The 12,361-nt window shown below is 34.4% G+C and overlaps 4 protein-coding genes across 4 annotated transcripts; 2 read left to right on the top strand and 2 right to left on the bottom strand.

Moving 5' to 3' along the window:
- Nucleotides 1–3,006: 3,006 nt before the first annotated feature.
- HELRODRAFT_160135 (hypothetical protein) lies at nt 3,007–3,868 on the bottom strand (the record flags this gene model as incomplete). The annotated part of the gene is made up of 2 exons (XM_009017143.1): nt 3,007–3,118; nt 3,192–3,868. The coding sequence occupies 2 exons, from the start codon at nt 3,866–3,868 to the stop codon at nt 3,007–3,009; spliced, it is 789 nt and encodes a 262-aa protein (XP_009015391.1).
- A 577-nt stretch (nt 3,869–4,445) lies between these two features.
- On the bottom strand, nt 4,446–6,748 carry HELRODRAFT_160134 (hypothetical protein; the record flags this gene model as incomplete). The annotated part of the gene is made up of 2 exons (XM_009017142.1): nt 4,446–4,620; nt 6,603–6,748. 2 exons carry the CDS (start codon nt 6,746–6,748, stop codon nt 4,446–4,448), a joined length of 321 nt encoding a protein of 106 aa, XP_009015390.1.
- A 389-nt stretch (nt 6,749–7,137) lies between these two features.
- Nucleotides 7,138–7,341, top strand: HELRODRAFT_64907 (hypothetical protein; the record flags this gene model as incomplete). The annotated part of the gene is made up of 1 exon (XM_009017141.1): nt 7,138–7,341. A coding segment is annotated over one exon (204 nt), but the record flags the coding sequence as incomplete, so codon positions are not given.
- Nucleotides 7,342–8,336: 995 nt separating this feature from the next.
- Nucleotides 8,337–10,190, top strand: HELRODRAFT_160133 (hypothetical protein; the record flags this gene model as incomplete). Its single annotated transcript, XM_009017140.1, has 3 exons — nt 8,337–8,530; nt 8,994–9,126; nt 10,107–10,190. 3 exons carry the CDS (start codon nt 8,337–8,339, stop codon nt 10,188–10,190), a joined length of 411 nt encoding a protein of 136 aa, XP_009015388.1.
- Between the last annotated feature and the right edge of the window lie 2,171 nt (nt 10,191–12,361).

Genomic DNA, 12,361 nt, shown 5'->3' with positions numbered 1-12,361 from the left:
ATTTCTCCATCAAAGGTTTTGGAAAAATTTTTTTCCAAGACAATTTTTAAATACTGTCCATCTACGAGATGATCCTTTAAGAAAGTTATAAATGGCTAGCACCATTCCAAAATAAGCCACAGCCTTTCTAGATGATTTTGCAGCATCATTAACGACCAAATTTAATGAATGAGCATGACAGTTCAGAAAAGGGTCTGCTATCCTTTTCCAATATTTTTTTCTGCACTCCTGACTGATGTCTTCTCATATTCGCACCGTTGTTGTAGCTCTGTCCACGCAAATGAACCTGCCGCAAGTGGTAGACGCGGTCGTCTGATCATGTTCAAACTTCACAGAATTACTTATTAGATTTGTCTGCCATATTGATCTAAAAAAATAATTAAATTACGTTAATTTCTTGGTGGTGACCGAGGAGGCTAGGGAAGTGCCGCCCGAAGCAACCGCTTTCTTGACTGAGCCTAAAGCCGGCACTGGTATCTGGACAGGTTATATCAGTCAAGAATCCGTACTAGAGGTGAGCGGGAATTGAAATTTGTTCCCAATTTCCTCACTTTTTTGTCATTCCCGATTCTTTCCCGAACTCCCATTTATGACAACGTTCTCAAAAATTCCCACTTCCCATTTTTTCCACTCATTCCCGCGTTTCCCCTTCCATTTCCCTTTTTTCCCATTTTGCAAATTTTTGAACACCAAAACAAATTTCTAAAAAATGCAAATATTAAGAACGTGTTTTTAGTAACACACAAAATAAAAATTCAAAGACTCTAAAGAATATTAAGACAACATAATAAATTACAATTATAATAATTAAAATAAATTTATGCATGTTTATAATATTTATACTATATGAATTTCTAATGACCATAAGCGTGCCTTTGTGTGTGTATGTGTCTACCACATGTTTGCATACATATTTTTTATATAAAATTTCTTTAAGGCTCTACTATCTTCCTTTTTTCATCTGTTCACGCACACGTGTGTATGTATGTGAATGTGTATGTTTGGATCATATATATATATATATATATATATATATATATACATATATATAAATATATATATATATCACTTGAAATTTCAACTTCAACTTTGACGCTCCACCCATCAAAGGTCCGATTCCAGGCATCACTGTAGATGAACTTACAAAAGCTCTGAAAGCTATGAAGGATGGAAAGGCAACAGGGCCCTCTGGACCCACAAATGACATCAAAGCATCTGGTACTGCAGGTATCTAAACGTTACTACAACTTTGTCGTGAAATCTGCAGAAATTGCTCAATGCCGATTGAATGGAACTATAGCATGAATGTTCCGCTATACAAAGGCAAAGGTGATCCATTGAATTGTTCATCATATCGGGGTATACGTCTGTTAGAACACTCCCTGAAAATTGATGATAAAATCGTTGAGAGAAGATTAACGTCGTGCATCACAATCGGAAATTATCAATTTGGTTTCCTAGCGGGCAAATCATCAATTGATGCAATTCACATCCTTCGGCAACTGCAAGAGAAGTACCTCGCAAAGCATTAACAACTATCACACATTTTTGTAGACCTTGAAAAAGCATTTGATCGAGTTCCCCGTGAAGCAATCAGGTGAAGTCTACGTCGACAACTCATTCCAGAATATCTTGTTCGACTTGTGATGGAAATGTATACGAATACTAAGACTTTTGTCAGCACAACGGTTGGAAACACAGATGCATTTGACATCGGCGTTGGAGTTTACCAAGGCTCGATTCTCAGTCCATTGTTATTTACAACTGTGATGGAAGAAATCACTAAGCCGATACGCACTGGTGACATTTGGAATCTAATATATGCTGATGATATCGTTTTAACAGCCACGTCTGAACAGAATGCAGCACAGATGTTTGAAGATTGGAACACCAGACTCGCCGATCATGGATTCAAAGTCAACATCAGCAAAACCAAAGCAATGAACACGGGTGAACCCATCCAATCCACAGCTACTGGACGATGGCTTTGTTCAGTTTGTAAAGCTGGTGTAGGTAACAATTCAATCAAGTGTCAGCAGTGTAACCAGTGGTATCACAAACGTTGTTCAAAAATAATTGGTAATTTATCTAAAATGTCTGATTTTGTTTGTCCTGCTTGCACCAATCCACAGCAACAAATTTAAAATAGTAATGTTTTTGAAGCCATTAAGATAGAGAAAGTCACATTGTTTCAATATCTAGGAGGTGTTCTGGATTGTGCTGGAACAGCTGAAGCTGCCGTTCGAGCACGCATACGTGCTGCCTGAGATAAATGGCATCTCCTTTTCTCTATATTGATGCGGCGTGACATCCCACTACCACTACGATCAAGACTTTATAAATCTGTGATACGTCCGGTGTTGTTATATGGTGCAGAGACATGGCCAATGACAACCAAACTGGAACAACAACTTCAACGAACCGATATGAAAATGCTCCGATGGATGCAACGAATTAGTCTGAAGGACCACATCAAAACTACCGAAATCCTGCATCGTGCTGGTTTAGATGATATAAAAGACGAATGCCGGCAACACTGTCTGCGGTGGTTTGGTCATGTCAAACGAAGTGAAAACAGGGCCATAACTTTTCTTGCAGATGTTGAAGTACCTGACACGCATCCCAAAGGCCGTCCGAATTTTAACAGATTGTCTCCACACAGTTAGACAACCAATCGCAAGCCAGTACAGAAGTCCTGATCGCAAACAATCGAGCAAGACATGAAAACTCTAAATTTAAATGAAATGGATACAACTGGTCGTCTAATTTGGCGCCAGAAGTTGATGGCAAAGAAAACAACGTCCTACCTTGGAGGAACTGGGTCTCTGGACGCTAAACGAAGATAGATTGATTGATTGAAATTTTTTCTGGCTCGATTGTTTGCACGTGGTTAACGCACACCTGCATAGATAACTGACATTTTGATCAAAATTTTTTTAATTTTGGCATGTATATGTTGTTTTTTCCATTCCAGTTCATCATTCCCTATTCCCGAACAGTTATTCCCTAAAATAAACATTCCCGAAAATTTGTTTTTACCAATTTCCACGGGAATTTCATGGAAACCTTGGGATTTTCGCAATTCCCGTTTCCATGCTCACTTCTAATCCGTGCCTGTCTTGAAGTGAAACATACGATGTGGCTCGACTTTTTAACTCAACAACAGGTGTTGATTTCAAATTCACGACTACCTGAGAGCTACTGCAGCTGATTTACTGTCGTCGTGAAAAGATACCAATGAACATTTTCTTCGTGTATCTGCGCAATAGCAATCATTTTCAACCATCGTTTTGGCACCTTGTTCATAATGTTGAAATCTGCCGCGCATGTCTTTGAAAAACGACGTTAGTGACAAGTACGACTGGACAACGATATCTAGTTTTATTACAGGAGTCTGACATGTCCTGCTGATCTTGTGAAAGTAGACAATTATGTCCCCCCATCGTAAAGACATATTGTCAGTTTCCCGTTCTTGCATCTTTTTGTTGTATGATTTGGCTTCATGTCGTTTTGACGGCATTTCGGACATATCGGAAGCAATTTGACTAAGTGTATCCCGAATTATTTTGTGGCTCGCTGCAAAAGCGTGACAGGCATCATAGTGGGAGGACCATCTTGTATCAGCTGCTCTTTTCAAAACGACTGCGCCTGTCGTTAAATTACTTATCATCTTTGTCCATTGACCAGTAGAGGCTGAACAAAATGTGTATATACTTTGTATTAATCCAAAAAAGGATACAGCCTGGGGACAACATTCTGCAGCGCGTGACGCTTCAAGCTTCAACAAATGGGCAGCACAAGGAACCCACTCAACTAAGTTGTTGACTTGTTTAATTCTCGCTTGCAGTCCAGAGTATTGATCCGACATATTACTGGCTTTGACCACGGCAATTTTGAATATCGATATGACTTTTCCTGAGGGTGGACAAAATCGTCTTCATTATTATGAGATTCGATGAGGATGAATGTGAGGAAGCGCTCAATAAGAAGATGATCTTTTGAAGATACATAACGGATGATGAAAGTAAGTTGATCAGTATGATTCACGTCAGGTTTAAAATCGAAACAAATTGAAAAATATTTAGCTGCTTGAATTTCTTCCAAAATAACAGAAAGCACTTTTTCCCATGCAAATTATAAACTCCTCGCAAGTTGTTGGTTACAGATAATTTACATCCTCGTCCTTTATTTTCCAAATCTTGTCATATGTTTCTTAGAAAAGAATCGAATTTTGCTAAAAAGCAGACTACTGCAGCCACGTCGATTCCAAAGGATGGATGCACTCGGTACAATCTTGGTTTTCATCATCCGTTTTAGACTGAGACTGGGAAGATAAAATTATATTGTTAGGATATGATATGTCAGTATAAGAACAGAAAAAGTTAAAGCCGACGGTAAACTAATGTTAACCTGAGATGACTGCATATTTAATGATTTAATCTTTTTTAATCTTTTTTATCACACTGATCCAACACTTTTTTATCATCAAAAGTAGTGACATGAAAAAAATCGCTAAATTTTTGACATTTTCCAATAACATTCTTAATTTCTATTTCTTTATTTGTGCAGGCCTTCCTCTTTTGAGCACCTCTGGCGTTTGGGGTCGCCATATTTTTCACGCTTTTAAATTTGAACAAGAATAAATTTTAACTAGCATCTGTTTACAAAATTTAAACCAAAGAACTTGAAAAAAAGATAAACTTTTATTATTTGTTCTCAACCGTTTCTAATTTAATTATTTTTTAAAATGGTCAAAAAATGCCACATTTTTATTGCATCAATAAGCAATAATGCTTTAATAAAAATGCTTTAATAATTGAACAAAATTATTATGAAGTGTCGAAAACAAACTAATTTTTAAAAATAACCAAATATTTTTTGGAAAGCAAATATGGAAAAAAAACGTTCCTATTTTGTGATAAAATTAAAAACGAACATTGAAATAAGTTGTCACGGGCAACTATTTAAATGGCGCATTTTTACTGGCATACATTTAAATTTTATGCAATTGTCGGGCCAAAACTGTATTTATAATTAAATCAAATTCATCTATTCATAAATATGGCAAAAGAATGTGGTAAAAAGGGCTTGTACCGTTTCTGGATGCATAAAAGCTAAATTCGGTAAAGTAATTTTAGAGACCGTAAAAGTACTTGAAAGATTAATGATCTTTTACATGATATCCGTGGTGAAAAGCCTCCTATTAAAAAAGACTTATAAGGACCAAAGATACTTGGATTTGAAGTTCGTGCCGCTCTTTCCAATATGAAGAAATTAAATGCCTTGATGAATTTGGCATTGAAAAAATGACTGAAATTTTGAATGATATTTATAACAGCGGCGAAATTCCTGAAAATCTATCCAAGTCAATATTTATTGCATTGCCTAAAAAACCTAATGCAACAGAATGTTAACTACACTGAACAATCAGCTTGATAAGTCATCTTACATAACTTCTCTTAAGTATTATGATGATGAACACAAAGCAAAATCAGATCTGAAATTTCAAATGTCTAATGTGGTTTTGTAAAGGATTGTGCTATGAATGATCAGTGAACAAACGACTGAAATGAGGAAAGTATGTTTTGTCGATTACTCCAAAACTTTTGATAGCGTGAAACACGTGGAGCCCATGGAAATATTGGAAAATTTGGACATTGATGGAAAAGACACGAGAGTTTTAAAAAAACGTTGTTTTAAAAAAAACCTCTATTGGAAAAAAAGAGCTGTGATGAAAGTTTGTAAAAAGATGACTAGTTTTGTCGAAAAAAAAGAAAGGTGTTAGACAAGGTTGTGAATTCTCTTCAGATCAGTACAATCTCTATAGTGAGATCATCATGAGAAAAATAGAAGATCTACCTGGAATATCCATTGGAGGCGTGAATATTAACAATGTAAGATATGCTTACGATACAGCTCTTATAGCAGGTTCAATGGTAAAACTGCAAACAGGTGTTTCTAAACCGGTTTTTGGTTTTTGAAAGTGAAAGGAAAGGCTTGCAAATTAACATCAACAAAACAGAGTGCATGGTTGTCAGTAAAAGCAAAACCGCCCCGATCTGCTCCATAATCATTAATGGTAAGCAGGTGAAACAAGTCAACAGCTTCAATTATCTTGGAAGTCTGATAACCTCAGGTTGTAAATGTGATATGGATATCAAAAGAAGGCGATAAAGATATGGCGAAAAATGCATATTCTAAAATGAAAAACATCCTCACCAACAATAAAATCAGAATATCAACAAAATTAAAACTGTTATGGTCTTAAATTTTTCCTGTGCTAACTTACGGCTTTTAGTCCTAGACAATTTCTAAAGAAATGGAAAAAAGATTAAAGCTGCTGTGATGTGGTTTTTGAGAAGAATTATGAAAATTAGTTGGACCTCTCATACTTCGAATGAGGATATATTAAAACAGTCCGATTATGAAAAGAGGAAATTATTACAAATAATCTGACGGGGGCAGTTAAAGTTTTTTGGTCACATCATGCAGAAGCAAAGAATGAAAAATCTAACATCTACTTGAAAGATTGCAGAGAAAAGAGATCGCTGTAAACAATGAATAACATTCGTGAAGTCCTTGTGTCATTTGTTGAATATCACCACATTTCAACTCTTACAAGTGTTAAAGATCGGGTTTTGTGGCGGTCGATGGTCGCCAATGTCCTAGAACTATAAGGCACGAGAAAGATGAAAGAAAAAGGTAAAACTTGTAAAAGTCCACGAGAGGAGGCCTGGTTTTGGGCCATGTTGCCCTTGTATTAATCCGGCGCTGCGATAAAGCAATACCAGTATGGCAATATTTTTATTAATTGTTAACTTATATAATAATTCTGGGTTTAGAACCTGAAAAATGACCTTTATGTTATAACTTTCAGAAACATTGTTACAGTTATCTTAAACATTATCTGATCAATATATTTTAAAATTTATTGAAAGAAATATGAGTTTACCGATAGTGATCAAGTTGTCATTTAAACTGACAAGCTTAAACACACAACGCATTCTATTCAGCATGTTTTTGTAAAAAAAAATTAATTTTTATAATTTATATGGTTTTATCATATTTGTTGTACAAATTAATTTATATTCATTTGTTATAATTATTATTGACAGACAGAAGTTTCGACATTCATCCCATCTGATTCAAACTGCTTTGCATGGCGTACAAATATTCCTTAGTTATTGTCTTATGCTAATCTTCATGACTTACAACATTTGGTTGTGCACGTCTGTCGTTGTCGGCGCCATTTTTGGTTATTTTTTATTTTCATGGAAAAGACATAAATGTAGCAACTGTGTTCCTACAGCTAATATTACCACAAGTGATCACTGCCATTGAATATACGATTTAAACTTTCGAAAAGATAAATACGTTCTTCAATTTTTATGTTTTTTTATTAGTTAACGAATTGTTCTTGTTTCCAGTTGAGTAATTGCGTTTTAATTAATTTCGTGTTTTCATAGTTTGTTGATTCGAAGCAGAAGCACGTAACATAACAAATAAAAAGCGCAAAATATCAGAAAGTGTTGAATGTAGCAATAAACACTTGCTTAGCGATTAACGAAACGTTTACGTTCCTGATAACATCTCGTAATCATTAGCAGCCTTTGAAAACTATGTTTGTGAGGAAGTATGCCAGAGTTACTTTGTTTGTTAGATTCTTTTGATAACTTTATATATATTTAACATCTGCATAGAGCATTGTGTAAGTGAAAGCACATTTACTGCACATGCAAACAGCACAGCATATAGGTGCATAGTTAAAATTAAACCGTAATCCATATTTTATAACATTTTAAGTTTAATTCAATTTGTTCAGTTTTCTTTGTTTATTTCCACAACGGTCTATTGAAATTTATGTACGAGCGGCGTTATGGCTAAATGGTTAAAGGACAGGCGGATTTAAGAATTTGCCGCCCTTGGCTATCTTTCTTTTTTCCCTGGGCTGTAGGCCTCGTGTCCCAATCAGGCCTGAAGAAATACTTAAAGCAGTGAAACTTTGTAGTCCAATTTCTCGACGAGGTCAGATGATTGAAGTTTTATCGTGGTCTCAACAAAAATGAACTTTTGTCATAAAAACTTTTTAATAAATTGTTTTTTACTTGTAATCGTTTTACAGTAGTAAATTTTAACATTTTTCCCTTGAAAACTCAAATTTTCCGGTTCCGAGTAGGTACTTGATTTCAAATTTCCTGAGTCTGGATCGGAGTAAGACTCCGATCCAGACTCAGGAATTCAGACTTATTTTTAATCAAAGCTTATTCTCCACAGACACTTGTAACTCATTACACAGAAGTCAAGTGATTAAGCAAAGGTAAGGTATTTTGAGACTAATGGACCTAAGAGCTGAGGTGTCTTCATTTTTGCAAAAAAAAGAAAAGAGTTTATCAGGTGATTTTGAGAAGACAGATTTCATAATTAATATTGCATATTTAGCTGATATGTTCACAATTTTAAACGATTTTAATCTTTGTTTGGAAGGACAAAAAAATGACATGGTCCTGACAAAAGTATTTGTCGGGACCATGTCTTTCTATATTTTTCTATAAAAGTATTTCTATGTTTGAGATACTCTCAAACATAGAAATGTATGAGAGTATCTCTTTTTAGTACTGAACTTCGGTTTCATCTTTTCTGCGATGGCAAACAGCAGCAATCATCTCTTTTTTATGTAATATATTTAACAACCAAGCATAACCCTAATTAATATAAACAATGCAATGTAATAATGTGAATAAAATTAACTCTGAATAAAAATTGTTATAATAAATTGATTTTTTTTCAATTATTGACGACGGGGTTAGGGGAGGCCAAGTTACCATTAATTCTTTTTTAGGTAGGCCAACACTGAAAAAGGTTGGGAAACACTGATATGGAGGATATGGTTGTCATAGCATAGTACGTTGATATTTTTTTTACAATCATAACCATCATCGATGTCGCAATAAAAATCAATAATCTGTCGGCATTTTTTTTCGTTGTTTTGTTAGAATCATAATCATTGTCAGTCTCGTGGCCGAGCGGTTAACGTGTCCGTCTACTACTCCCACGACCTGGGTTCGAATCCAGCAGGTTCATCCGGATAGCCGACTCCCGGCCAACTCAGTCGACTATCTTTCCGAGGTCGGTAAATGGGGAAACGACTTAAGTTGTCGCATGTTTAACCGGTGAGATGGCTTAGTAGTTCAAATACGCGCTGAGTCAAACATCTCGACGGCTATCGTATACTTAGCGTAGCCTATATGATGCGGTGTTTAAATATATGCGTACGTCGTGTGAAAAAGATAGCCTTTGTGGCGAAGATGGCTGCTTCAAATGGATGAAGATATGAAAAATATAATAAAGATATAAAGATAATTTATATGTAACATTGCAAGTGGTTCTGCATATGTCAAAGCTGCAATAATAAAGACTAAAAAAATATCGATATCACAAACTGACTAATACTTCGGCATACCAAATTTTTCTTTGATGTGTTTCATTAATATTATTATTATGAAAAAAACATGGGCGAAGACAAAATGTCCCTATGCTCGCGACATAAAATTAACTATAAAATTTTAACATAAACAATGTACATGAATATATGTTAATATGTTCTGTTCATACATAAAGATAAAATAAAAATATAAACAAAAATATAAGAGAAAAATTTCTATTATTAATTCAACTACCTATATTTTATATATATGTATGCAAACATTTCTTCATAAAAATTCCAATTTCAACCAATCATATATATTGTTCTCTCTTAAAGACAATCATGTCAAAACAAACATTTACACTATCATCCAAAATCTATAAATACGAATAGTCATCCTTCAACTCTGCTCTCCAATCGTATTTAAATTAAGAAAATCATCCAACTTTTTTTTACACTCATTCAAATCACCGCAATTAGCAACATCATCTTTCAAATTATTCCAAATATTAATAGTTCTATTAACAAAATAATTTTTTATCAAGTTTGTATGGAATGTCAGTGCTGTTAGCCTCATCTCATGTCCTCTTGTTCGCAGTGGCGGATCTAGAAAAATTTGACGGGGGGAGGGCCAAAATTTTTTAGATGTTTAAAAGTTTAAATTTTTTTCAAATTTGGACAGGGGGCCAAAATTGTTGGTAGCGTGGCCAAAATTAGGCTGGCGACCTTTTTTGATATAAAATGGCGTTTTTTATGCAAAAGCTGAGTTCTTTTAATAAATATACTGCTCACAACTGGGTGATGGTCTCTCCGGCCTTACCCCAAGATCCGCCACTGAATGTATATGTATAATACTGATACATATACATTCAGTGGCGGATCTTGTATATTCAGTACTGTATTTTAATAGCGCTCTGAAATTCCCCTGATTGTTATCAGATTTGAGATCTTGTTATCAGATTTGAGATCTAATGCACCGTAATCCCGGTGTCTACCCAAAGCAAAATTTTGTCTTCCACAAAGTTTAATAGTTTCAATAATAGTGTTAAGCAATTTTCTATTTTGTGGAAAGAGCGGAGTTTGATAACTCTAAAACAATAGTTTTATTTTTAATCAAACTCAGAAACATTTCTGATTTTTCTGTAGCCTCTCTATGAAAAGATGTCGCTTGATGACAGCGACATTGATCTAAAGCTGATTTATAACGACTTAAAGGTGATATAACAAATACTCCGACTAAACTACATGATGGATGTCGATTTGCATTAAGTACACAAAACCTACAGAATGCTCCTTTTTTTAAATCAGAATAAGACAGCCAGGAAAATTCTTGAAACCAATGGAATTTAAAAAACCGTTTTCTTTTACCTTCCAATACAAATGGAAATTTATAATTCTCGTCAGAAGAATTTTCAAAAGATCATATTATCTTAAATTATTCGAAAGACTTGTATTTCTACAGTTGCATATTGTCCAATATCTAAAGGTATCGTTTCTTTTGAAAAACTCTGACATGAATTACCAGTTTTGTCTGAAACATCAGTCATGTCATCGTTTAAATTTAATGAAAGGCCTTCTTCCATGACATCAGATTCTATAATTGTAAAAAAAAAACGTTGAGATTAAATTTTTTAATTTTCCTACCAGACCTGAATAGTTAAATACTACAAAATTAATTCAAGTCTAGTCGGGTAATGACTGGTACGCATTAACCCTAACCCAAAAAATGTTTTTGTTATTCAGCTTATTGCTAATTTTTTTAGTTGAAAATACAAAATTATTTCATATGCAATTATTGAAATATCTAGGTATTACCATTAACAGCCTTAACTGTATTAAGATCATCGCATTGCTTCTGTTTTTTTGCCGGACTCGGTTGAAAAAATTATAAAATACTACTTTTTTAAAAGAAATATACTAAGAAAACATGAATTGTTTTTATTTTGTGCAGCAAAGCACTATTTAAGTTTAAAATATGAATTATATTCTTAAATAAACTTGTATCAAATTTATATAATAAATCAGCGTTATTTTTTATTGTTAAAAAAAGTCGATCTCAAAATATTTTTTATTATTTAACGCTGTTTTGATTTAAACTGGTGATAACGGGGGAGCCATGGCCCCCCGGCCTCCCACTAAATTCGCCAGTGCTTGTTCGTTTGGTGGCTCTCAATATTTCTGGCAAGCTTCGTTGATCCTTTTCATTCAACATGTTAAACATTGTTATCAAATCACCTCTTATTCGTCTGTATTTTAGTGTTGGCAATTGTAAAAATCTTAATCGGTCCTCATATTTCATTCCCTCACAGTCCTTGATCATCTTTGTTGCCCTTTTCTGAACCATTTCGATTGCTTCTGTTTCACGTATTGTCCATGGTGACCACACACTTGCTGCGTACTCAAGCTGAGATCTAACCAAAATTTATATAATAACATAAAAACATTTTTATCAATATCTTTAAAATTTCTGTTTATTAAACCCAACAATGAAAATGCCTTCTTAACATTGCAATGTATATGCTCAATAAATTTCAAAGTTGTATCAAAAATAACACCCAAGTCTTTGATTTTATCAACAAAAAGTAATGGGTGCGAGCTTTTTTTATAATCATAATTATTATCTGATACAGAACAACCAAACATCATCACAACACATTTTTCTTTATTCAATTTCACATCATTCTGCACACACCACCCATTCAAATCATTCAAACCCTTCTGCAATACCACACTATCCCTATCTGAGTTCATAATTTTAAATAACTTTGCGTCATCTGCATACATATACATCGCAACCCCACCTACATCCTGAAACAAATCAAATAAATCATTAACATACATTAAAAACAAAATTGGCCCAAGCACACTACCCTGTGGAGCTCCACTCTTTACCTCACAATATCTTGACATACCATCATGCACTCTCACACGAAATGT

This window comes from Helobdella robusta (genome assembly GCF_000326865.2).
Source record: "Helobdella robusta unplaced genomic scaffold HELROscaffold_2, whole genome shotgun sequence".
Taxonomy (NCBI): domain Eukaryota; kingdom Metazoa; phylum Annelida; class Clitellata; order Rhynchobdellida; family Glossiphoniidae; genus Helobdella; species Helobdella robusta.
The sequence above is the reverse complement of the archived record's forward strand: the minus strand, read 5'-3'. Positions and strand labels throughout refer to the sequence as shown.